The sequence below is a fragment of the Struthio camelus genome, chromosome 5 (genome assembly GCF_040807025.1).
Source record: "Struthio camelus isolate bStrCam1 chromosome 5, bStrCam1.hap1, whole genome shotgun sequence".
NCBI lineage: Eukaryota > Metazoa > Chordata > Aves > Struthioniformes > Struthionidae > Struthio > Struthio camelus.
Genome location: NC_090946.1, coordinates 66,004,605 through 66,032,160, shown reverse-complemented (window position 1 = coordinate 66,032,160; position 27,556 = coordinate 66,004,605). Strand labels below are relative to the sequence as shown.

The 27,556-nt window shown below is 40.7% G+C and overlaps 1 protein-coding gene across 2 annotated transcripts; it reads left to right on the top strand.

Annotated features, from left to right (window-relative positions):
- LGMN (legumain) lies at positions 1-27,556 on the top strand. Of its 2 annotated transcripts, none has more exons than XM_068946867.1 (14): positions 1-208; positions 6,567-6,747; positions 15,398-15,495; positions 16,372-16,453; positions 17,397-17,482; positions 19,971-20,046; positions 20,519-20,581; positions 21,469-21,535; positions 22,250-22,368; positions 23,034-23,123; positions 23,768-23,965; positions 24,630-24,800; positions 25,875-25,942; positions 26,761-27,556. In XM_068946867.1, exons 2-14 carry the CDS (start codon positions 6,610-6,612, stop codon positions 26,801-26,803), a joined length of 1,299 nt encoding a protein of 432 aa, XP_068802968.1. In that variant the 5' UTR covers positions 1-208; positions 6,567-6,609; the 3' UTR covers positions 26,804-27,556. The 2 variants fall into 2 exon arrangements, with proteins under 2 accessions (XP_068802968.1, XP_068802969.1); XM_068946868.1 differs by having other exon boundaries at positions 22,250-22,372; positions 23,038-23,123.

Genomic DNA, 27,556 nt, shown 5'->3' with positions numbered 1-27,556 from the left:
GCGCGCGAGGCCCGCGAACCTGAGCGCGGAGGAGCGCGGTGCTTCCTGGGACATGTAGTGCCGCGGGGCGGCTGCCCGGCCGCTCCCGCGCCCTGCCGCGATTGGCCGCGGCCAGTCTCCTCCCGCCGCGGCCCGCGGTCGCCTCGCTCCGTACGGCGCCCGCCGCAATCACAGCGGCCGCGGCGGCGACACCCCCGCAGGCAGCGCGGTAAGGGCCGGCCGGCCGGTGGGCGGCGAGGCCGCGCTGGGCGCCCGGGGAGCCGGGCTGGCGGAGCGGGGGGCTACGACAGCCGGCGGCAGTGGGCAGGGGCGCGTCTGCGGGAGGGCCGCCGCGCCGGCGGAGGGGGCGCCGCGGAGCCCCCCGGGGAGCTGCGGGCCGGGTCGCGGCTGCCGCGCCGAGCCCGGCCCGGCCCGGCCGTTGCTAACCGTCGCGGCGGGCTCGTGCCCTCTCGCGTTGCCCGTTGGGGCGCCTCGGCCGCGCGCTGCGGGCATCGCTGCGCGCCGCCGGGCTGCGCAGCCGCGGCCGGCTGCGATCCGAGCGCTTCGCGCACGCTTACCGCGCCTGCGGAGGGGCCCGTCTGGCTCAGCCGCTGTGTTTAAACTTGACCTGCTGCCAGTGCTTTACCGGGAGAGAAGCCGGCGCAGCTCTTAGCGCGGGGCTGCCCGGGAGAGGCAGGAGCACCGCGGGCAACGGGACCGGATTTAGTGCCCTGCTGTACAGCTTTGACTGGGGAAGGTGATGGAGTAAGAGTTCGTGGGTTTTCTGCGCACAGATGGTGCGGACAGAAATGCCCTGCATGGTAGCTGCGGTTGTTTGTAGCTGGTAGACGGCGTTGCCATAACGTGAAGGTCTGCTCAGCTAACAGCACCTTCGGTTCGGTTGGGACAACGCTGTGTTGGGGGTCTGCGAACATACTTAGCTTTTGCAGGAATTTGTAAAATGTCAAGATAAGCCATACTAAAGTCACGTGGAGTGTAAGAAACTAAAGCTTACTACTTAATTATTTCTCTGAAATTTCCTTCTGTCCATGCTCCAAATGTTTCTGTGTTTGCTGAGCAGAAATGTTTGCCCTTTCATCAAACTTGTTCCTCTTGCCCCTTTCTCCTCTCGCTGCATAACCATGCAATATCATAAATAGAAGTTATTCATGCAGTGTTTCAATAGGTATTTTTTCTACCTGCAGCTTGGAGAATGTGACTTTCTTAGGGTTGCTTTATGGTTTGGTGAGACTTTGTATATTGGTAGACAGATGTGAAAGTAAATAGTTGAAGCAGTTTCACCAAAGCTTTACATGTGCCAAGTTTGAATGTGGGCTTTTTGAAGTGCTTGGGAAGAAAACTCTCCTAAAATAGGGCTATCAAATTGTCCCATCCTAGGACGCATAAGGAGTGTTTTTTTTTTTTTTTCCCTGGGAAACTGTGCCATCTTGCTTTTTGCTGAGAAATGGAATCTGCAGTGGAATATATTTTATTTAAAATGACTTTTAAGTAACCTTTATATAACATTAAAAATGCTTAAAACCATTCGGAGTGAACAATATAATTAGTAATTCTTGCTTTTATAGTAGAAGTGACTTATACATCTTCATTAGCCAAACTATTTTTCTGCAAACAGTAGTCCTAATCAAAATAAGCTGAATTTTAAAATGGTTACTAGCAGAATTAGTAAAGAATTGTATTGCAGAAGAGATCATAATCTCTGCTTTCAAAACATAGCTTAGCAGAGTTCACAATGATAAAGATTTTCTTTCTTTCTGTGATAGAAATGTGTAAGGAAAATAGGACCAATTCTGCCGGAGTTTAATCATAGATTTAGGTGCTTCTATTTTGGCACCAGATGGCACAACACATGGGTAGAGTATTGCTGATGAAGCACTGCAGATATTAGTTTTTTGTGAAGAGGGTTGTCGTGAGTCACACTTTGGGGAAATCAGCATTTAAATATTGCAGTGACAGACAGTATGCAAACATTATATGGCAAACGAAATTGTGAGTTGACCCTGAAAACTGAATGGCTAGTGGTCGTAAAAACAGCAGCTGAAGTGAAATAAATCAGAGTAAGAGATTTCCAAGGAAAACTACAATGATCAACTGATGGAGTTATGAGCCTAGCGTTTCTCTTAAAAATAGTTAAGGCTATTACTTTTCTCCAAGCTTACTGTTAACTCACTCCATTCACAGGAAGATAAAATGGATATATGTTTTCTGTTTACATAGCTCTTAATAGAGGCTGCATTTAATGTATTTGGAGTTTAAGCTACTATAGCGTCAACATTGCTCTAAAAACCAGTGGACAATATCTTGATCAATTCAGTCTGCTTTCTCTAGGGTGACCTGATCATTACCCTGCTGTTCTGTTTTTTTTTTTTTTTTTTAAATCTTAGTCCACTGTTTTCCCAAAGGAAGTTTGGAAACACAGAGGGAACAGGCTGTTGACCAGAAGAATTGCTCTAGCAGCAGCTAGCCACTTCCAGATGTGGTCATCTTAAAGAATCCCTCTGTTAGCAAATCAGAGATATCTGCTGGTAATGTGATGGAAAGCGGCCAAGGGACCTCAGGGAGGAAAACACGCTTTTAAGAGCTGAGTTGTTCTGGCAATAGCCACCCAGTTCTGGCCCTGCTGTTTCCGGGGACTGTGCAAAGTGCTCAACAGCACCTACGTGTGCACGTGCCATGGTTCTGCACATACGGCTCTGAACCTGCTGTGCCTGGGAGGCATGCCTTTTTCCTGCTACGGACCCCAAAGCCAAGTGAACTGTTCTGCCAGAAAGACACTGGGCAGAATTGATCAAATCATCCCATATTTTTGGATCAGCCAAAGCTTTGAAATGATCTTGTAGTAAACTTTCAGTTCTTCCATATACAGATCATCTTTGCATGATGTGTAGCAAGGCTTGCACACTGCATGCATTCAGGATGGCACATGACAAATATTTTTGTTCTTAAAAGACAGAGAGAACAAGTCAGAGAAGGAAAAGAAAAGCTACATGTTTATATACCTGTGGTAAGCTGGTCAGCTGAGCTTGTTTCTCTTCAGTTATGACCTGAAGACATAGCATGTGATGGGAATTTTCTCTTCTCGGTTGTGGGTCAGGAACTCTTTCAACAGAAGAACACTGTTTTAAATTGCCTGCCTGAACAATTAAAGGTCTTCTTAAAAAAACAAGCAGAATTTTTTTTTTGTCTTTTAGTAGTTGAAAACAAGCTATGAAAGATCTGTTTCCATTACACATGTATTTAATGGTTAAACCTAGTTTAAAAGCTGCTCAGGGAACTCTGGGGAACTGAGTGTTTATTAATTGTGCCTTACTAGTGTATTGTGATATGTCTAGGCTTTTTCCTCCTCCTTTCTGAAATGAATTTGGTTTAATTATAATACAGGAAAAGACAGATATGTGGGATTGTATGTCATTAAATACTATAAAAGAGGTTTTTATTCTAAATAATCCATTAGAAAACTTAAGTGGTTTTCTAATAGTAAAGTAATGCAAATATTTCTTAGCCTTGTTTTCTCTCCTGCAACTTCTGCATTGTCTGCAACTTTGTGTCACCTGACAGGAGAAATCTGAGGACCTGGATATCATCATATCACATGGGAGACTGTTGAATTCCCTGCAGAGGGACTGCCTGTGGGGCTTGATAACTTAGTCTTCCTTCCCATTCTGGCCCTGGGCTTTTCTGCCTGTTTGCAGGCAGATTGCAGGACAGTTGCAGAGACTGGAGGCAGCTGATACACCCACATGCTGCACAACGGAGCCCTGTGCAGAGGTACTCACGAGGGTCCCAAGAGGAACAGATCTGCGTTAGCATAGCCTGGGGTGTGAACTACTAGGCCAAGATACTCCAGTTCAACTGTTTTCCAGTTCTGGAGCTAGCGCACAATAACGCAGAGTTTCTGAAGCTACCAGTAACTGCTAGCAGGGGCAGTGATTGTTTCTGGATGATGGCTGCCTGTCTGCCAGGATCTGGCTTGACATTAGCCATCGTGTTATGCAGCCCAGAGAGCAGTTGGCAGCAATCCAGCTCCTATTGATATGTCCTGGATTTGAACTAATGATTTACATCTCTAAGAGCTAAACATCCTGTGAAAGGATCTCTAATTCTTAAATAATCTTTTGAACTACATTTCCTCTTTGCACTTTTATGTAAGCATGAGTAATATTTTTAGTTAGGGAAATGAATTCATGCTTCAATGAACATGGAAAATGTTTCTTAGTGTGAAAAAATACTGAGCTATAGGGGTTCCGCTAGCATGAAACTCTGCTGCATCTCCCAGTAAGTCAAACTCTTTTAAGCTTTCTAAGCAGATTGTCTGAAATATTAGAGAGGAAAAGAAAGTCAATGTATTTCAGGAGTTAGATATCCCTGAAATTAAGTATTGGGGAGGAATAAGCTTGTAGGCCTGTGACGTATTGTGGCATTTCACAAAGCTTTAAAAAATTTAGTTTGAATCTCGGCTGTACTGTAAGCAACAGAATAGGCTCCTTTTGTAGATGTTGTAAACACAGTGAGTCTCCAGGGCAGTTGTTAGTGTGTTATTTTCTGAGTCATATGAAGAAGCAGCAAGAAAGACAAGGCAGAGTTGACACACACACACTCATTTTCACTATTGGGCCACAACAATGACAAGAATTTACAACTCCAGCTTAACACGAGAGATTACAACTGCCTATCCAACTGTGCAAAAATTCTGATTATTCCTTTGGTATATGTAGGACTGCTGAAGTAGCTAATAATTTAACAAACCGTAAATTGTTAATCATCACATGTTTTCACTCCCAAATCTCATGCTTGCAGGCAGTGACAGGAGTGGCTTATTCCGGAGAGGCGAGTATCCTAGAATCAGATGAGCTTTTGGAAGAACCAGTGTTTCAGCACTTAACATTCAGTCCTATTTTTCTCTCTGTTCTGGAGTTTCAGTGTGATAACAGCTCTTCCTATAGGAACAGATATGCTAATGTTACTTCCTTCACTTTATGCTAGCTCCATCAAAAAGGAAAAAAATCTTTCAAGACTATATATATAATATATATGTGTGTGTCTGTGTATACACACACAATTTTTTTTTTCATAGTGTTGTCTGCATGACTTAATAGTGGTGACATGTAGATCCAGTCTTGGAAAGACACGTACTATGTAATACTAGCAATTTTTACTCTACACAGCTGTTTTGGAAGCAAGCTGGCTTCTTTTCTATTTCAGCCTAATTTGGGTGTCTAGAGATAGATGGCTTTAGCTGTGGGGAACTGAGGCTGATTTAGTTATTGTCTGGTTATTTGGCATAGTGGCAGCTTCTATGTTATGGCTTGTGACCATGTAATAAGGTTTGGGAGTTTCCAGTTTTTATTCCAAAGAAAACATTGCTAAAGCAGACTACTCCACCCTTACAGTACCTCTGAGACACGTTCCAGCAATGATCCACCTCCAGAATCTCTTTTTTGTAACGAGGCAGGTATAAAATCCATCTTTCAGTATACAAATACGAGGAAGTATTTGATCTTGGCATGTGCCAAGAGCATGCAATTCTTAAAGGGAGCTTGCTCTATGAAGGCACACTAGACACAGCACACCTGAGTCTGTGTGACCAATAAACATTTAAAAAAAAAAAAAAAAAAAGGCCAGATTGTTTGCTATTAAAGCAAAAGACTTTATCAGACGACCAGGGTGCTCAAAAAATTCACTACTGGGGACACTACCTTCGGTCCTCTAAAGAAAGCAGAAAGAGCCATTTCTACTTGTGTTCGAAACTTTTTGGCTCTGCTTTTCTGAATTTGGCGTCCACAGGCTCAGACCCGATTCTCTTGCTGCACGCCTCATGCAAACACTTAACCATAGTACAAAACAGATGAAAAATGCTACTCTTTCATGTGGTACCACTTCACATTTGCTCTCCACAGCATAACAGGTTGCACAAATGGCACGAGGCTCTCACAGTCTGCACTTCCCCCTGACCTCAGCAGTTAGGACTATATCTTGTGCAGAACAGCAGAATGGCCTCTCCCCGCTTTCTCGGGCTTGGCAGGCACAGAGAGCTTTTGTGACACACTGACCTTTCAACTGCCTAGCAATTCTCTGTTTGCATCGCTGTGCCTGCATCACCAGGGATTTGACTTGATCTCTAGACAAGATGCTGATGAAACTTGATAATGGGCTAATTGCCAACAAGTGGAAACCAGTGGTTACGTAGCAGAGACCAAGAGCATAGAATATAACATGAAGAAGTTTTATTTGCAAAATCCTTGATAGTGATGCTTGCTCTACATCTGAGGCTTATTCACTGTGAGCTAGTATAGAACAAAACATCCAGAGGGAGTTGAAAGACTTGGTTGTCCTGCTTGAGAATTACTTTCAGTCAGATTTGCAAGCTGACAGAAGAGTCTGGTAACTAGTAGCAGCTCGATGCTAAGTGAAGATATGACCAGAAATTGTCCTATGGGTTAAGTGTACTTTAAAATGCAAAAAAATACAAACAAGAAAGGCTTCTGTGGTGATATTAGTGGTGTCAGCTTTGGTTTTTACTTTTGACTGCCATCTTCTGATCTGCTTCTCCCGAACTTCTTTTGTAGGGATTTTTTTTTTTTCCATCTGTGAAGTAAAGAAAGAAGAGAGATGATACTGAAAGCAGTTGTGCTGTTGGGCTATGCTCTGGGCATCAGTGCGTTACCCCTGGAAGAACTCGAAGATGGAGGCAAGCACTGGGTCGTGATAGTTGCAGGTTCAAATGGCTGGTACAACTACCGACACCAGGTAAGGGCAGCTAGTCCCACATGATGACGCTGACCACACTGCAGAAAGCACCTGGTCTGGGACTCATGGCTGATGGTAGCTGCCTAGGCTAGTTCAGCTCTTCTGTCGTTTGGGCAAGTCCTTCTACTTCAGGACTTCCAGGCACATACTAGTGTATATTATTCAAAAAAGATACAGCAACAAGATTGACACAAAGCCCAGTCTTCTATTTGTCATTTTCACCCCAAGAATTCCCCTCCTCCTCAATTTTTTTTCTTAAAACCATTTCCAGTCTTTCTTCCTTTGAAAAGCTGCTATTAGCAGTAGGAGCAGTATTCTTCCTTTAGTTGTACTTACAAGACAAGATCGTAGACCCTTATAATTTAGGCTTGATATCTTCCTACTAGGCCAGAGGTCTGACCCCAACTCTCAGATGGATAAGGGATGTCTAGAGTTAAACCTCATTTTGAGACACACATATATTTCTACCTACTTGCTTTCTTCTTGTTTTCCTTGTGTTATGAAAAATCTCTCTTTCTTTTCTGCCAGTGAAGGAGTTGACTAATGCTGCAAATGCACAGTATGTTTTTTGTGGGTGGAGGATATTGGGAAGGGTTTTTTTTTTTTGAACTTGATTCAATTTGTTCATTCTGTTCTACAGCAAGGCCCCAGAGCTGTGTTGGCACCACAAAGATATGGTGCACTGAGATGCAGGAGTTGGAGTGAATGGCAGAAAGAGGAGAAAAGGGAACAGGAACTCCTGAGTCTGACATTGCTGTCAAAGACAGCATGTCATGGAATTATGGTCTAAGTGTGAGTGTCAGGATGGACAGGATTAAATCCGAGTGACTTAACTCTAATTAAGCTCAAGACTTCAAATCAGCCATCAGGAGACTTCAGCAGTTTTTCCCTTTGAGGAAGTCTTGGGTAATCCCTTAAAAAGGTTAATCTACACTTAAATACAATCTTTGCTCTAAACTTGGAACTGCTTCTTGCTTTCCTGGAGAACACATTCCATTTAATTCTTATTTATACTATACACAAATATATATTTCTAAATGTTAGAAAAATGTTTTGCTAGACTGTTGCCTTTCAGTCTCTGTTCAAGTGCACCTTAACTAACAAGTGTACAAAACTAACATTCTGAAAGTTAAATGAAACGATATTGAATGTACTGGGTACAAATACCAGACTGATTGGCTGAACCCTGAAACCTGTTAAATATTTACTGTTCTTAATGTAACTGCCTGTGAAATCTAGGGAGATCTCATCCTCTGTATTTTTGTTTGTTGAGAAAGAAACAAGCCTTCCATGTGTTTGGCATGTGTATGCCTCTCCTACTGCCCCAGCTAACAGTCAATTTGTAACTTTTAGTGCAACAACTAGCTTAAAACTGAGTGAACCAGGCTGACAACCTTCTTGCATCTGAAGAAGAACCTGTTACTGGCAAATGCTAGCCTAACAGTTTGACAAACTGATTTTAGGGATTTTGCGATCTCCTTGCACTGCAGCTTTCACTTGAAAAACACATTTGGAATATTGTAGGCTTTAGCATAACGTCTTACTATTTCAAATTATATCTGAAAAAAGAGGTTTTAGAAGTTGAAATCTGTCTTCGTTGAGCACAGCAAACCATTATAAAAATGCTAGTGTGGTACTTGGTCACTGCCTGCCCTGGAGCATCTAAGTGCAATTATTCTGAGTTGTGCTTTGGTTGTTCCTGTTGTTGTATAACCAGTCTCACTAGATCCCCTCCACTCTAGGAGGAGTTAATTGCTCAGCATTCATTCTTTAAATAAAATTACATTTTTTTTTAAGCTGTTGCTCAGGAGAATTCCTTTTCTACGGTTGCCCAGGCATACAGCTTTTAACGTTTCTGTCAATGGACCTTCGATAGCAAATATATCTGCCAGGTATAATATGAGTTATGAAGAAAACAAGATTCATACTTATGTATTTGTCCCTTCAGCAATAAACCTTCTGAACACTTCAGAATTTCACACAAACAAATTAATTTTGAATTCAATCCTGCTTTGATGACTGTTACTTCAAGAAATTGCTTTTTAGGGTTAGAAGAATTAGAACAGTATTTCTTTAAACAGCTTCCTTTTGGAGATAGCGTCAACTAACAGTGCAAAAGATCTGCAGTATCGGATCGTTCTGACTTTCAGTGCTAGAAATGCCCATTTTTAACTTCCACTTCTTGCCTCAGGTACAGTATTAACAGTTAGGAGAAAATAAAATTAGAATGCTAAGAATCCTATCAGTGAAATCAGCATCGTAAAACAAGAGAGTCTATGTGAAGGACCCTTAAGAGTGGGATCGAGCTCTTATTTATCTGTCCTAGGCAAGAGATCATGCCTCTAACTTGTTCCCAGCAGAATCAGTTCCCAAAGGGTGCAGTGCATCAGTAGCCTGTGCTATCTTGTCTAGCTGCCCTGTGCAGGCAACCTTAGGAGGCTGGCAGGGGTGGGCACCCTGTGTGGCGGGAGGACATGCGGGAAGCAGACGCAGCAGCTAGTCATGGAAAATCCACTGTGTGCCACCAAGTATAATTCGGAAAAAAAGGTGCCTTGAGTATCAAAAAGTTAGGGTACTCCATCCCAACAAAAAACAGCTAAGCAATGGAGCTGACTTTTCTAGAAGAGCTGTACAGAGGAGGAAATGTGCTTGATCTCAGGAATTATTACAGATTTTCTTAGAAACAGGCAGACCGATTGCCGTGTGTTCAAGTGTGTTACTATTCGCTACTTTCCAGCTGTGGAAACAAAAGCACTGTGAGTCTTTAAATGACTTGCCCGAGTCACGTGCAATGGAACCAGAACAGGACTTGGATTTCCCGTTCTGTGCGTCATCCATCATGGATGCCATTCTGTAGTGAGCACACAGAGAAGCATCACGTTAGTTTTCAGTAGAGTAAATGGAAGCACAGGCTGCCAGAAAACTCACAAGCAGCGTTCTGGGATTGCAGATTTATTTGTGTAATTTTTTGTTGCTGCTTTCTAAGGGAGAAATTGCGGAAGAAAATACGCTGTATTCTAATTCATTTTCTTCCTGCCATCACCTGTCTTCCTCAGAACTTCTCTGAGATAGCCTGTGTGTAAGTTTGTAGATGTGAATCTTCCTGTAAGCAATTACTCAAGGTATGTGTTTTATTGCCAAATTGGATGTTACTCCCTAAATGCGGCTAAGCCAAGCATAATCTCCCTTTGTATTTGGAGACCTCAGCTGACACTTCTCTGGATTTCTACTATCCAGTTCAGCTGTTCAGGGCACAGTTCATACAAACATGCAACATGTATGTATTATGTGAATCTTCTGTGAGCTCCAAGTGTTTTGCGTGCTGCCTGCACGCAACAGAGTCAAAGCATACCCTGTTGCCTTCCACAATAGGTACCTGCCAGGAGCAGCAACCATAAAAGGGGGGAAGATAATTTTAAATAAAATAATTAAGATTGCTTAATTATTTATAAAAAATGTCCCTGATTTTATCCATAGAAGAGTTGTGGGGAACTTAGTCCTTTGTTGTACACAGTACAGACTTCCCTTAAACAGTGAGTTGTAAAGGCTGTACAGACCCTTATAAACAGTGAGTTTGAGCCTTTAACTGCAAGGAATCTGAAACTCCTTCTAGACTCGTAATTCAGCTGTCAGTGGTCAGAATCCACTATCAGTGGTGCTAACCTCAAGCATAGACAAGATAAGGAAAAGCCACTGTTTGCACTTTTCTACCCTTGAGATTCACACCTTGCAGATAGTCAGTTCCTGTTTGATGGCTGAACTGGGACTGTTTCCAAATTAAGATGATCTAAACTTATCTTTTACCTTTATCTCAACAAGTTGCCTAACACAATTTCTAAATGTTTTTAATAGCATACAGCCTGATGTGATAGGCTTATTCTTACTGCAAAGCTTGTGAAAATATTGTTCCTCTTGGTTATTGGGTATTTTCACCCAGATCTTAGTGTTTTTAGTTAGAGTTGCCTGGGCTGTGGGAGGACTATAGTCACAGTTACTGATACTTTTCTGCAGATCTCCTATCTGTACTGTCCCAGAACTCCCCTCCGGGCCCAGGAGGAGCAGAGAAGGAGTTCCACTATTCCATGGGAAAGTGGTTCAGCTGTCTGCTCTGCAAAGACCCGGCTGATGTATCTTTGGAAAGCTCAGTGACGTAAGTGAGCGAGTACAGCACTGCATGTTACTGGTAGATTAGAGAATGAGAGTGACACAATAAACTAGTTCTCTTCAAGAGTCAGAGAACTGTACATACCTCTGCCTCTCCTGGGAGATGGTCACATCAGCTAACTCAAATCTACAGGTGATCTCACAAACAGATTAGAAAGAAAGATAGGCCAACACCTTCAGGGTACCCCAAAAGACACACATGAACATAGCCAATGGAAGAGCTTGCTTTGAAAAGCAGAGTCTTACTAAAGGTAAGTATATATTTGAAGGAAGAAGTAACTGATAAAAGCTAGGAAGGTGAAAATGCTAAAAATAAAAACATTTGAATTGGGTCATCTTTCAGTTGTTGTTTGCAGTCTTATGCTTAGAAAGTGAGCTGTATGGGCCAGGGATTTTATTTCTTCTGGGTTTCGGACAGTGCTATCCGTGACGGTTTCTTAGTCCAGGTTGGTGCTTCTAAATTCGCCACTCTTTCAGGTTACAGACATGAAGGATACCTTAGCAACTGGGCTTCAGTTAACATTTCCCTGCTGTGCATACAAAATTATGACTGAAGCTATGGAGGAACCTTTCCTAAGTTATACAGATATAACTGATTGATTGATGCATGTTTAAGGAAAGAAGTGAAACAGCTGAAATGAAACAGAATGAATCAGCTCAGTTCTGAGCCAGACAGTTTCTAGAAGTGGCTGCCATTTCAGATAGGTTTCTTGTACCATGCTTATACATTAGAACTTGTCCTTTTTAGGTCATAGCATTTCATTGTTCCTGAAGCAGGAGCAACACCACTTTATAATGAAGGTGACAGTTCATTACACATGCTTTTTAGCCATGAGCCTGGCCATCATAAGACTGGAAGTAACCAGTTTCAAAGAAGCCCCAAGGTTTTTCCTCTAGGAACTGTTTATACATGCATGTGTCATAAGACAACTTGATTTTTCCAGAAAAAAAAAAGCCAAAAACCCCAGAGTACTCTGTCTGAAAGCTATGTCACTCAGATGAATGATCAGCTGTATAAGAGAAGAGAATCAGGATTTTCCTTTTAGAATTTTCCCCTACGCATTTGGGGATACAGAATGCCTATCCCAGGAAGATGGGGGGAAATCCACCTCTGAGCCCTGTGCCTTTAAGCTCTTGGAGTCAAACATGAGCAAATTCAAGTATAAATCCCTGTAGGAATTTGCTAATATAGCAACAGGTTTAGACTAACCTGTGGATGAAGGGTCTGAACTCTCCCATTAGCACTTTCTGCTACTGACCTGGCATCTGAGGTCAGTTGCACAGCAGCAGCTGCTCGCTACACCTTGTCCGTCTTCTCCTACCTTGCTCCCTTTAACAAGGTGCTACCTGTTACGGAAGTAGTTCGACCCTAGGTTTCCGAGGAGTAGAGTCTCACGTACGTCTAGCAGCAAGTTTAATTATTTATTTAAATGATGGTACAGCAAAGTAACAGCTTGAGCTGGGTGCCTCTGGGGAGGGACCCCGAACAAAGAAATTCTGGGGTAATTATACTCCTTACAGTTTTATTTCCCCGCCTGCCTGTGACAGTGTCTTCCAATTTTCTTTACTGAGTGGTGGTCTCTTTCCTCTTGGTTGCTTCACGTCTACATCCCGGGACAGTTGCTGTGTTCCTGCTTCCTAGTGCCTTATCTTATCTGAAGGTTAACGGTTACCTCTGTCCATTGTGTTCTGTATCTGTTGGGGCTGGTTCTAGCTAGTTTTGCAGTCACATCCTCAGCAATGTCTTTCGAGCTCATTTACAATTCAGTCCTGTGGCCTGAAGGCTTCATTTACCTTAGGCACTAGCGCTAAGCTGAGCTAGAGCTAAATTAGCTCCCTTTTCTAACATTACCCACCCTGAATCATTACTACAAAGTAATGACTTTGGGGGGGGGGGGGAGAGGGACAATTTTATACAGTGAGTGCTCGTAGCATTCATTTCACTTACTAAACCACCAGGAACTATACCAACAAGAGAACTGGAGTTGGCTGTCTCTGTTAGGAAAGCTTACAGAGGTGCCACAAGTGTTTACAGAAGAAACAAGACTCAAAAGCAATACTGGGTAGACACTTTTAGATCAACAGGAAACACTCTGGCTTCACATGCATCTGACTGCTCTAGCAGCAGGCTGAGTTTTCACTCAGGTTTTATAGTTTTTATTTTCCTCCTTGTACAGTAGGGAACAGGAGGAGTGCCTGACCAACATTAGATGGCTAATCAGGCCAACCAATGTCACACAAAAAAGATTTGCTCAGAATTGTCCTAGTGAAGCCAAATGGAGTTTTAGTGCAAAACAAGTTTTTGCAGCCTATGTTAGTGATATTGTTATGCTACCAATGGGTGCAGTTTCCTTAGCAAAACCTGTAAAACATTAGGACAAACGCCAAACAGACATAAGTTAGAACACCTTGATGGAAATTAAATTGATCCGCTTCCCTCTGCGCTAGGGAATTTGACCAATGTAAATTTACTAGCAAGACCTATTTTTGAGATACTTGGAGCCTCTGTCTCTTCAGTTCTTCCCCAAAAGAGCCTGTCCTTCAGACAAGTTTCCCTTAGCTCTTAGGAGCAGCTATAATATTATGTAAGCCACAAATGCTGTCCCCCTGCTGTCACAGGATAAAAAGGCATGCCCCACTGCAAGCAGTTTGCTGTCTGAGTAAGATAACACGTAGTGAGCAAGCCAATCAATGAATCAGAAGGAAAGGAAAGGGGAACAAAAAAAGTTGATAATATGCATTTACAAAGCTGAAGTAATTTTGGTTACTTTAGTATTTATTAAAAAACACGTCAGAAGTCCCTATAGGCGAGGCACATGTCTGTGGGAGCACAAAGACACTGGTGGGTTGAATACGTTGATGTTATATCACTATAACGTGCCTAAACGTTTCCTTGTGTAGCCAGCCCATAACTCTTTCTGTCAGCATAACGGATGCAGCACGCTATGCCTTGAGGGTGCAAGCAGATCTATGATCTACTCATTGATCAGAGTAGAGAGCCCTGATGAGTGCTTTCTACTGCTTTTACCTGAAAATTAAATACATTTGCTAAAATCTGCAGTCTGCTGTTTTGTATGCTGATACCTTTGTAACTGTCTAATCTCTACCTTTTGACTTGTTGTGGCAGCAGAATGCATAATGCCATACAAATAGCTGGGGAGCTATAAAGAGGATAGACTGTCTGGGATAGGTGGAAGAGAACCTCATCTGACTTCCATAGGAGGAAGTAAAACTGCTTTGGTAAGGACAATTTAACGTAAAAGGTTAGTCATGTGAAGAGATTTTGCTGTGGCAGAATTCATTAACGCTGAATGTGCCTCACCCTTCCCAGAGTCTTGCACAACTACCATTTCTTTTCTGCTTCAACCACGCTTAGAAGACCAAGGATTATAAAATGACAGGATTTTAGTGTTCTTTCAATTAAAGTAGCACAAATCACTAGTATGGATTCACCTAAGCCAACTAAACTGCTGTAGGTCCACCTAAACCAGTTTAGTTTGGTGTATAAATTAGCAAATTAGACTAATTCAACAAATGCGAGCTTTAAAGGTTGTTTCTTGGCTAGAGTTGGATTTTGCATGTGTTAGACTAGATTTCTTCCATGAAGTCCCCACAGCTTTTCTAGCATGTGATAAGTTATAGTTCTGGAGATTAAGAATGATTGTTGACAATCCATTCACGTAATTCACGGACTTGAGTCTAAGGTGGATTTGAGGTGGGGCACTAAGAATGTAGCAGTCTGACAGAGGTTCATACTTTACTGTAATATCACTTTAACGAGTACTGCCATTTCTGCGTCATCAGAAGATGGTTTGTAAAGAAAATCTGCTTATTCATGTCCTGTACAAGTCAGGAAAGGAGCCTGAATAGAAATTCTGCAGTTTTGTTTTCCACTGAAATCTGTTTTCATGCCCTGAAGTTGCTTGAATGTTATTCTACAGGAAATACATAATTAAAGAGGAAATTTTCCTTTCTGATCTAGTAAAACAAAATTTAACAAATCTTTGCAGAGTTGAAATGGGTAAACTGTGCTTGTTAAAGGACAGTCTTTGATACTTAGTTGTGCAGGCTTGGTGCAGAACTAATTGAAATTGGTGGAAATGCAACTTTTTCTTCCTCTGCTTGGCATTCTTTGGATCTGTTAGTGACAAGATTTCCTCACAGAATGCAGGAAGTTGCTAAGAATCTTTTGGGAAATTTTGTTATGTTTGGCAAGGCTCAAAAAACTGCTGTCTTTATTTCAATAAGAATTTGAAATAGGTTAATGGGAGAGAGATTTTTATCATAGTTTCTGTATTATTAATACAGCTCTTCTGGATTAGAGAAGGACATTGAGTTTTGGATTACATCTGTACGTTTCAGCTCTCCAGCAACCCTCAGTCTCTTATATTTGAAATGAAGATACCAGGTTGGAGATTCTTTCGGATTCTCTTCTCAAAGGTAAAGTCTCCATTAAAACTGTTAATGGAAATTTGCTCAATTTCAGGCAGACGTGTGCCACGCGTACCAGATTGTACACAGAAATGGAATTCCAGATGAACAGATCATTGTCATGATGTATGATGACATTGCAGATAATGACGAGTAAGTGATGAACACGCACTGGTGTCAGCCTACATGTTTACTACAAATGTGCCATGGTCACCAATGTTTTGAGCATGTAGTTGTTCTGTGAGAAAAGCCTTTAAAGCTGCCCATGATATGCATAGGGCCATTTTATCTGCCGGCACAGTGAGTCTACTTTGCAACATGCTCATCAGCTTTCTAAGCTTTAAGTCACAACTTGGCATCAGTTACAGCACTGAAAACTTACAGTTCCTTGTAAATTCTTCAGTAGTGTGAAAGAAGTAAGTGATCTTAACTCTTAGGCTTAACAGTTAACGGCAGATAAATACCTTAAAACACGAATGTAGGGAAGCTCAGTATTTTGTTTGCAGTTTTTTTTAAAAGGACGTTATCATCTTGTTTAATCCCCAGAACACACATTCAACAAAGTGTACATGTCCCACTCGTGGTGACTATCTATATCTGTATCTATCTGTATCACTGCTTTCAATGCAAAACTGTTCAGTTTTACAAGCTTTAATTCTGATACACCTTCAGCAGAAAACAGCAGACTTCATATGCGTGGCAATAGTGGGAGCAGAGAGTAAAGGGGATTAAGGGCAGCAAGACTGAAAGTAGATGATAGTGTCACAGACCATCTACCTATGTCCTCAGAGTAATCTACCTGATCTCAGGCAGCACACTTGAAGGTGCTGAAAGGGTAAGGACACCTGAGCTGAGCATGTGTGACTGACTGAAGTGAAAAGACCTTCTTATGTGGCAAGCAGCGCATGTATCTCTATTCTTTCAGGCAAGATGGTCAGTCAGGACTGTTTAAATGGTTTCCTAGTTGATCTGTAGGCATTTTGTGGCACATGACTAATTCTTCATATTTATGTCCCATTTAACTTTCAGAAATCCAACGAAAGGCATTGTCATCAATAGACCTAATGGCACAGATGTGTATGCAGGAGTACCCAAAGACTATACAAAGGAGGTAGGAATGAAACATCATTCCCCTGGGGACCTGTGGTTCAACAATAACCAGTGTTCTGAATAAATCTTTTTAGCCTGTAGCTGACGCTCCGTACTGCACATGGCCTCCAGTTTATTCATGCCTGCATGGTTAGGCCGACCATTGGTAAGATGGATGTACACAATTAGGTGCTTTGAATTGAAGCAGTGGTTACAAAAATAAACCATTGCAATGTTTGCTGTACTGCACCCAAAACAAGGTTTGAAAGTCTTGCATTTAAAACCAGTTTAACTCAATCTGAAAGAAAACTGTTTAAAACTAAATCTTTCATTACATCAGAACAGTAATCCAGTCACTTAGTGATTTCATGATTCAGTATCTGAGTGAGTCATAAGTGTCTAAAGCATTAGTGATAGATTGAAAGGGAAAGGTCTGTGCATGCAGCCCTGAAGTTAAAAGATGAGGGATTGGTAACTGTGTCACTGAAGCTAAAATTGCTGGCAAGCTGAAGAGGTGGGCAGGAGTGGGGGAAGGTAGGAACTTTTTAATTTGACCTCACCACTGAACAGAAAATCTCAAGAAGCCGCAATGAGAAATTTCCAGAGGAGAGTAAGGCTTTTTTATCTTGAGAAGTTTGGGTAGGATTGAGGGTGTGAGTTTCCAGTGATAACTATACAGGAGTAAGTAAAACCTTTGGTAAATGTTCTCATTCTAATACAATAGTACTTTTTCACTTTGGCCTCTATTCCTTTGGAAGCTGCTGAAATATCAGAAAGAGAATTACTTTCAGATTAAGAGCAATACAGAAAACTGAAAAACTACTGTTCCTGAACATCAGTGGCCAGCTAAATTTGCCATCCATTAAGACGCAAGGGTTCTGACTTTCAGAAGCTATCTTTCTAAATGAAGATTTTATTGTTGTTTTTAGCGATCACATTTAATTTAAATCTTCTCACATTCTTAGGATGTTACTCCAAAGAATTTCCTTGCTGTTCTCAGAGGGGATGCAGAAGCAATGAAAGGAGTAGGATCAGGAAAAGTGTTGAAAAGGTAAGACAGCTTCCATTTAGAAAATAATTGCATACACTGTACACGTGTATGTATACACTGACTTTCAACAAAAGAAGAGGGTATGTTAGAGCCTTTTACAACTTGAGAATCCATCAAGACTTTTGATGGCGATCCCCAATCATTTGCATTAGAGATGCAATGGTTCTGGTTTCTTAACCTATCCAGCATCAAGTAGCAACTGCTAGTATTTGACTCATGTGGAGTCCAGTACAGATTGAGGTACAAAAACACTAGAGGATGATGTCAATTATATTAAAGTATTTATTATTTAGAGTAGTAGTTTTTGCAAGGATGGCTAACGGGAGTGGCAGAAGGATAGAGAGAGCTTAAACAGCTCATCTGCTGAAAGAATTGCATGTCAAATCGCAGGTTCGGTCTTTGTGACAGATGTAAGTATTGCGACTTTAGATGTGATGAAACAGGATTATGCAAAATGCAAAAAAATCTTTGCTGTTGAAGAAGTAGTATAAGCAATTAAATTTGTATATTGATACATTATGCTTAAAGTATTTATAGACTTAGTTATACAAATGTTTGTAAGTTTAGCAATATTCTACTATATGAACTCTAATAAATCTACTGGTCAAGTAGAAGGTAAGATCTGCAATCAATGGGTGTATTTTATAAAGGCTTATGTAATTTAGATGATTCAAGGATAAAATTATATTTAAGGGCTTAATTAGAAGCTCTCTCTAGAAAAGATATCTGGGGTCAGTTACTCATCTTGGTTCTGCGGAGCTTGAGATATGAAAATATCATGCCAATTTATTAAGGTGTGTTTTATTTCTTTCTCAATACTGCTAATGCAGTTATATCTTCTATATTTGTCTGTATACAATATTTCCTGTAAAGCCTGTAAGAATTTAAATTTGACCATTTGGAAGGACTAACCTAAATAAATATTGTATAAGCACCTATCTGCATATCACAGTTTCCTTTAGAGACAAAGTAGTAAAACAGAAGAGAAGAGCCCATCCTTGTCATAGAGGAGAATAAAAAACCCAAGGATATGGACAGTAGTGGAATAAGCTATTGATCTTAGCTGTTTGAATTATACATGCAATAATTTAAAGGCAAAGAGTTAATCAATTGCTGTACAGTCACCAGGTTGTTCTTTTCCAGTAGCTGCAATGAGTCAAGAGGTGAATCTAAAGCGTTTTGTTGGCCTAGTTAAAAAAAAAAAAAAAAAGTACTTCAGAGCACATACACTCATCTCTGAAAGCTTGACTTTACAAGTCAAGTAAGGGAGTGGCTATGCAGAATGCCAAAGACTCCTAGCTGCTCAGGAAGACAACTTGAACCCAGATCCAAAAATCTTAGTTATTTCTATTTTTTTGGTTTAATTTTTTTTTTTACACTTACAGCCAAGAGTGGGAGCCAAAAAATACCACTCAACCCTCCCTTTGTTAGGCTTCATTGTGTGACTATCGCAGTGCCCAGACCTCTACTATTGGGCAGGCCAAGAACTGCCGCTCCCTTGGCAAGATCAATCGTTCTCTGCCCAAGAGGCTTTTAAACTGTCTTCCAGCTCCTCACACTCTTCTCTGACCAGCAGGTTGTTGGCCAGGCTGAAGGGTGGACAGTCCCCCCCACTGCAGTAGGACCCCTTTGCAGTCAGGAGAGGGCAAGAGCAAGCATGAGTTTCTGTACGACTGATACAGGGGGATGGAGGAGGTCTTGGGCACTGCTTCCAGTCTGTTCACAAATTTTTTGTTGAATTGTCCCTGAATACAGTTCAAAAACAAAATTCCTTTGCAGATCTGGCTTTTAGGGCAAGACATTAATATCACCCACACGAGTTCCATTTACATTAGAGTGCAATAAAAGTCTGCTTTGAACAGAGTAGCACACAGACCTTGGGGAATCAGTCTTTAAGCATGCAATACTCAAACAACTGTAGAACCACTTAATACTAATGCCAATATAGCATAATGGATGAGTCTGTATACAGATCAGTTCTTCATGGAGACATGGACTAATGCTGAAGGTAATATATAAATGTACTCATTAAGGATCTTACTGAAGAAGTCTTTATGGTTTATTCCTGAGTTATTGGTGCCTCAGTCTAACTTAGCTGTGAAAGCATTCCAATACCAGACTGCAGCAAATGCCCACAAATTCTTTAGACAAAGATTTAAAAACTCTATGTACAAGCCCCTACCTAATCAGCAATCAGTTTACAGTTTGAAACATGAATTGTCATTGCTGGATTCCCCATATTTATGAGACTAGCCGTGTTTCCCTGTTTTCATTCTTCTTCCAGCTACTCATCTCGTAAGCATCCATAGTAGTATGTTTTAGGTAGGAGAAAAACCCAAAATCTTTTAGCAGCAACAGGACCAGGTATTTCAGCTGAATTATTTTAAATATTGACATATCTTGGTATTAACAAGCAGGAGCTTTTTGTTCCTGTGAAGATTATGTTGGAGTGGTTAGAAAACGTTTGTTTCCAAATTTCTGTTGACAGTGGTCCCAAGGATCACGTGTTTGTTTATTTCACTGACCATGGAGCTCCAGGACTTCTGGCTTTTCCTGATGACGACGTAAGCATTTTGGGGGACCAGTTTGGAGTTTGTCATAAAAAGCATTCTTTTTGTGACATACTAAAATAGTAAATATAAAATACGAAAATGTTTAACTAATTGCCATATTTGGGAGGCAGATAAGCCATATTCTCCTTATCATCTCAGTGTGCATTTTTCCTGATTTGAACCTGAAGAATTCAAGTTGAGACTAAGTATTTAGTACTTGATTGGACATTGGTGGTCCAAGCAGACTGTTCCACACAGGTGTGACTTAGCTTTCTAGTGCATTATTTATATTGTTGGGCACAATCACTCATCTTTTCCAGAGTGATAAATATTAGAACATTGTATTTCAGAAGGAAAAACCACTGAATGTATTTAAGTGGAAGCGGTAAACGTTTATTCACAACAGTTGGTCATTATTCCTGTTGAATGAATTGCTTGTTTGTTGAACAGGAGTGGTTTTAATACAAGCCTTCTTGTTTTACAGCTTCATGTGAAGGACTTGAATAAGACCATTTGGTACATGTACCATCACAAAAAATATCAAAAGGTAAAAACGGATATTAGAAGTTGTGAGATTTTTTAAAAGAGAAGCTTGTGTGGAAGAGAGAGATTTGTCTGCACTTCCAGAATTTGTTTAAAGCACAGGGAAGCTGGTGTCATGTAATGAAATTTGGATTTGTGTTTCGCACGCAAGGACTGATAAGCTCCAAATTTTCTCACTTCATTTTTAGTTCATAGTATATTTGCAATCAGTGTTGAGATGTAGCCCAGCCTTTTGAGAACTGTATATATTTTGGCCAACAGCAGAGAAACAACATCCATAACTACCACAGCCTCATAGTATGCACCTGACTTGTTCTTCCTGTGCTTTGTACACTTCAGACTGCACTGTTACTACAGGAGGTTTGTGTATACCTCGTGTTTCACTTACAGTTACTAATATAGTTTAAGAGACTGCACCTCTTGTCAGAGATTTCTGCATATTTATTTCATCAAAAGGGAAGTAATTTTAGACCGACAAACTAATTAATATTTAGAACATTTTAGCAGCGTGTGCTTTTACAGCAACTTTCTGTGGTTATCTAAAACTACTGTGGCTGGCTGTATTTAAGAACACGTAAGTGGTCACAGGTTTCAGAAATACTGCATCTACATTCAATGCTGGTACTAACCAGGTTATTTGATGTGACTGAGTTTGTCGGTAGATCCGTGTGGATTCTGTGTAGATTAACTGAATTGTTTCATTCACATTTCCCCCTTCCACGTGATTTAGTTCTCAAAGTGAAAAAAATGTTTATTTGCTTTTGTGTTTTCTTTTGTAGCATTATAAATAGCTTTTGTTTCAGAGCAGGCCAACTAGTTACAGCTGAAAAGCACTGAAGGACTTTTCTCCATTTCCTGATGGAATTTCTTAAAGTCTCTGACTTTTTATAGATGGTGTTTTATATTGAAGCATGCGAGTCTGGATCTATGATGAATCATTTGGCTGATAACATTAATGGTGAGCAATCAGTTAACTTATTAGACTTAAATTTCTCAACCTGTGACAGGCAGGACCTGAGCAGATGGTATGTCCAGGATAGGTTCACAGCACTTTCATATACAGTTTTAACAAGTAAACACCAGGATTAGAGAAAGCAGGATTTTCCGTTTGTTTTAAGTCCCTTTTAAAAAAATGATAAAGTCGTGTAAAGAATATCCAGCTTTTCAGTTGCTTGCAAATAAGAAGTTGAAAGAATATTTCATTTCAGAAACGACGTGGTTGCCCTGACCACATAGTAGTTAAGTCACAGTGACATATCTCTGCTTCGCCACAGTCCAGATATGAAGTTTCAGCTGTCGGTTTCCTTGAATAGCAAAGACACTTATGATACGTGATAGTCAGGCAACTTTGCTGCACTGATTTGGACAACAATCAAAGCAACTACTTTGAATAGTAGTTTTTGACAGTGTTCCCCCTGCCCCGAAGTGCACATTCTTCCCTAAACCCCCCCAGAGAAAATGCAACTGGCAGCAAGAAAAGACTTCTTATAACAACGATGAGAGTGGCTTTGAACAGAATAATTAGAAGGTTAGAAGCATTTTTCTTTCCTCCCTCTTGCTATTTAGAAGTTAATGATTGAAAGCCAAAATACTTAGCTGCGTATGATATATTTGCCTAAGTACTGAATGAACTGGAAAAACAAATGAAGACTATTTTCTATTTGTCTTACAGTTTATGCAACAACTGCTGCCAATCCCAGAGAATCATCTTATGCATGTTACTACGATGATGAAAGGCAGACTTATCTTGGTGACTGGTACAGCGTGAACTGGATGGAAGACTCAGATATGGCAAGTTAACTTAGATGAGGTTTCTGTGTTTCCATGCATAATAATCACCAGGTTAAAAAAAAAAATCATTTTTAACAGGATTTACAGAAATCTTTTTGCTTTTGTGTAGGATTGAAATCCACAAATTCTGAGTTGGTAAAAGTATTTGTCTACTATTCAGACCCATGTGCAATCTTTATTTGGACTACTAAATTTATTTCAGAAACTTAGTTTCAGCTACTTGCTACTTTTTTTTGAATAGTAACATTAGAAACTGTCTAGCTTCCAGTTTCAAGCTCACATAATCTGGATTTACTAATCTGAGACTACATCTCTAATTTGTTAAACAAATTAGGCAGTTCAGTAAGTTGTACATCAGCTTCAAGGATCCTTAAATAGCGAACAGTGGCTAACATTTGTTAGTATAATGGAAAACAGTATTAGTGAAACGAGTCTAGAATTCTTGTGCTAGCCCCATTCTTTCCCAGTTGCTGAGAGATCACTGACAAAAATTTGAGTATGCTGTCAAATCTTTATTTCCATTTTTACTTTAATGTCTTTAAAGGGTGTATAGTTCTTGTACGTCCCTCTACCTAGTGGCACCTAAGACCCTTCCCAGGTTTCCTTGCATTTTTAGAATAGCTGAATTTAAGTATCTGTGATCACATGGAAGTTTCTTCATGCAGGAAGATCTAAGAAAAGAAACACTCCACAAGCAGTTTCAGCTGGTGAGGAGACGCACCAACACCAGCCATGTGATGCAGTATGGAAACAGAGTGCGTATCTGAGTGGGCTTTGTGGTTGGATACATCGTTGAGCCTCGTCCGCCCTTTACTTTCATCCCTTTAAAATTGCTGTAATCTGGCAAGGTTGGTTTAGAATGTGAAACTATTCGCCTGAAAAGACCCCTCAGCATTTGAGAGCCAATGGTCCTGATGCCAAAGGAAGCAGAGCCTTGGGTTAAAGGAAGAAGCTGGGAGTCAGGATATGAGTTGTCCTCTAAGCTCTGCCGGCGATTTAACACTTCAGATCAGTCATCAGACATATTATGAACGTTAATGGATGTTAAGTATATTGATCCCTTGGATAGGAGGAGCTAGGAGTTGATATGTTATCCCATTTATAATAGTTCCATTATTCAATGTGTTAGTAGAAATACACATGAAATGTGTTAAAAAAAAAATCAGATTACTTAATATGATGGTTTCTCCCTCCTCCAGCCCAAAGAGTTATTGAGATAAAAACTCCCTAACTTTTGGCAGCCTTGATCATGTAAAACAAAAATTTACCACCCTATAGACTCCCTCGTTTTCTCTAATAAAGCAAGTTGAGAAAGTTAGCAGGTTTCCATGGCAAAAAAAGGCATACTGCCTCCTGGAGGTGCTTGATGATTTCCATTTGTTTGCTTTCTGACATGCAGAGCATCTCCTCTATGAAAGTGATGCAGTTTCAGGGCATGGGGAAGAAAGCTGTCCCCATTTCTCTGCCACCTGTAGCACACTATGACCTGACTCCTAGCCCTGATGTGCCTCTTGCAATCATGAAACGAAAGCTGATGGCTACCAACGATATTTATGAGGCTAAGAAGATTGCAACAGAGATGAAAATGCACTTGGAGGTAAGCAAAACAAAAAACAAACAAAAAAAAAAGAAAAACATCAGGTCAGATTCAGTTCTCTCTTAAGCAGTGCCAGAAATCACACCTCTGAAGCCAAGGAGATTGCTTCCAATTTTGGCCAATTTGCAAGAGAATTACTCCTCAGATTAGTAACCTCTAGCTGATGGCTTAACTCTTCCTTTAAAATTCAGGAATCTGTTCCACAACGCACATTCAGTAGTGCTCATCTAGATAGATATAAGCAAATGCAAAAGTTAACCTCCCAGGCTTTCTTGCCCGGAAATTCCTTGTCTCCGTCTGTAGGGATTCTTGTAGTATGAAGTTATTCTTTGGTAGTAGAAAAAGTCATCTCAGTAGAACTGAAGTCTCCCAAATCAAACAGCTGCTGCAGAAGAGTAGCCACTATTGGTGCTATCTTTCTTCTTTTGGCAGACCACTAGAAAGACAATGAAAGTTTTTGGGTGCCAGCAGTCTTTCTTCCTACTTCTGGTGTATGTTTTAAGAGACTGATCCAAAAGATTCCGATAAAAATAAGTGGCAAAACAGGGCTCCTGAAAAAGCCTGGATGTTTGGCGTTGGGAGGTGTTAAAGAGGAATTTCATTCAGTCTCTTCAGATTAGGGGTTAGAAAAGCATATTTTAAATTCTTTTTGTCTTATGTGCAGGCTAAAGAATTTATCCAGGAATCTATGCGGAAGATTATCACCTTAGTAACAGGATCGAAAGAACAGACCAACCAAATTCTGTCAGACAGATTGACCATCAGCAATTATGACTGCTACCAGGCAGCAGTGAACCACTTCAGAACTCATTGCTTCAACTGGCACTTTCCTGTGGTAAGTCAGGCATTAGATATAATCTGATACAGGTACTGGTTAAAAAAAAAAAAAAAAACCCACATCGATCACAGGCAGGTCTGCAAAATCAACTTTTGTCAGAAACCTACCATGAGGGCAATCTTACAACTCAGTTTTGGAGAAAGGGTGAGTAATGTTTTAGGAAGCAAGAAACCACTTCCAGTACACTTGTGGATAAGTTAGAAGATTACCAAGAATGCCTTACTTTGGGGTGCAGGGACACACACAAAAAACTCTGTAGCTTTTACTGTCTTGTGCTACCGCTTCATCAAGTCCTCCCCACAAATCCCAATATTGAATAACTCATGTTGTACTTCTGCTTGAAGCCATCTCTAATAGCAAAATAGAAATGTAGCACCACCAATTAGACTTCATAGTCCTAGTACCTTCAGATTTCTATACCATGACTGTATGTTGAGTAGTTCCTTGAGATAACCTAACTGTTATTTCCAAGATCTTGTTGAATTTCTGAGAGCTACTTCTTATTTTAGCAGCTTTATTACTGTTTTTCCCTGAGATCTCAGTCAAGACCAGGTCTTGTTGTGAAAGGCACTGTTAAGACAACAGTAAGAGAGATCAGTCCCTGATCCAGAAAACTCAGTCCTGATGTCAGACAAGATTCACTAGACAGGCAGGCAGAGGTGCGTTTTAGGATAAGTCAACAACAAAATAAATTGCTCTTAGCAGAAGGCAAGGAGATTGCCTGGCAGTTAGCCAAGACTTAAGTACTATATGGAAATCAGTCATATGTATTCCTTCAGTAGGAGGCCACGTTGCGTAGACTTTTAGTTCCTCATCAGTTTTGTTTTGACTGCTTAGATAATTGAACGTTGCCTAAGAAGGGAACCCACAACTACAGCTGAATTTACCTGATGAAGTTCAAGGAGGAGAGTACACAAGAAACACCTGTTCAGCACAGTACTAGATTATCAGCACCAGAAAATAAGCGCCTTGAATATTAAGGGCATCTCTAATTTACTTCCACCAGCTGGTCTGGATAAACAATCATTGCTCTTCATCATTGATGTTATTAATGATGTTTGTGTATTTCAGTATGAATATGCATTGAGACAGCTCTATGCGTTGGTCAATGTTTGTGAAGGAGGATATGCCATTGACAGGTAACAAAGTTTCCAGCTACCCTCCCTAGTTTTATCTGTGGTCAGAAAAGTAGAAGCTGACAGAAACTTGCAGGATAACGTTAGAGGTTTCTAACTTGTTCTGCTCTGTTGTCTATTTTGTCAATAGAGATCTGATTCTTAAGTTACAAATGCTCCTTTTGAAATAAAAAAAATATTAGCACTTTCTCAGTCACTTACCGTAAGGATTCAGCTCCCCAGTTAGCATTTGATTTCCCTGGTGAAAAATCTCAGGCAAAATTGATCCACTTCAAAAACCACTTCAAAGTAGCATAGCTTGTGGGTTTTACAGGGCAGGGATATTGCGCTGTGACTGCTATATGAGCCTACGATGATGCCAAGTTGGAAACTGCAGTAGTTTTCCCTCTGCCCCCTCAGTTTCTGGCTCAGGACACTGCAGTGTGGCTGAGTTCTAGTGAGGAAAGGGAATATGCCACTAGTGCCCCCATATCTGTGCACAAGTGGTAGGGAAGTGAGGAGATAAGGGTCCAGGCTAAAGTGTTGTGGTAGGGGAAATGGAAGCATGGTGTTGAAATCCTGACTTGGGAGGCTGTAGTATGTGGTAGAGGTTGGGATTCCAGCTTGCCAAGTCATGCAATAGGAAGAGAAGAGAGAGAGGAAAGCAGGAGTAGGGAAGGAGGGCAAAGAGCTGATAGTTTAGGCAGCGCACACATACAGCCCAGAAGGTGAGCAGCTGCTGTCCTCACTCCTAGTGGCATTTTAGTACAGTCAGTTTGTGAAATTGAGTCTAAGAGCAGAGAGCCTGAAAAGTTTCTCATCATTATTATTTTCTGTTGCAGAATACGCCTGGCCATGGATAAAGTGTGCCTTGGATTAATGTAAACCTCAAATTAATGGAAACAACAGTCCATAGAATAGCCCTTACTACAAGCGATAACTTCTCATAACCGTAATAACCCAGACTTTACGTGCATGCAACATGAAGAGGGTCAACCACTGTATCAGTCTTAAGTACTGTGTTGGGCAGCTGACCATGAGCAAAAGAGCACTTGCCAGTGCTTTCCCCTGTATCCCTGCCCACTGACGGCCTGATGGTTCAGCAGAGCCGTTTTGGCAGACCACACTGAGCTTTCAAGGTGGATGATTTGTTTCAAAGTGCAGTGCTCTAAGAATCTTTGGATGAACACTACAAGCCACCTATTGATGATTCTAATTCTATGCTAAATTTAAACTTTGACTCATTAATTATGGAAAAATTTTATATTAGTGCTAGCTATTAGTTTTTTAAAAAAAATTAACAAACGTTTGTTTACAGTGACTAAATTGCAGACTGATTGAAGAATGAAGAAACCAAAGTTCGTTGTTTAAGCTTTAGCTCCTTAACAGTTTGAAGAAATGAGTTGCATTCAAGAATTATCAGTTGTGCTAAACTGTGAATGACAAAAGCCTTTGTGGGTAGAAAGCATTGTTTCCCAAAGAAAAACACAAATATCTAATGCTGTAATTTTATCATTAGTATGACATAATTAAATGTATGTACACACAAACCTCTGGGAAGTCTCTACCTCTGGGAGTACAGAACTTGCCTGTGAATAAAAATAAAAGTTGGGAGTTTCATCAACCTTCAGGGCAATA

Coding starts and splice junctions, on each gene's coding strand:
- LGMN (XM_068946867.1), top strand. CDS start 6,610: ATGATACTGAAAGCAGTTGTGCTGTTGGGCTATGCTCTGGGCATCAGT. Junction 20,047..20,518: donor TGGCTTTTCCTGATGACGAC/GTAAGCATTTTG, acceptor CTTGTTTTACAG/CTTCATGTGAAGGACTTGAA. Junction 23,124..23,767: donor TGATGCAGTATGGAAACAGA/GTGCGTATCTGA, acceptor TCTGACATGCAG/AGCATCTCCTCTATGAAAGT.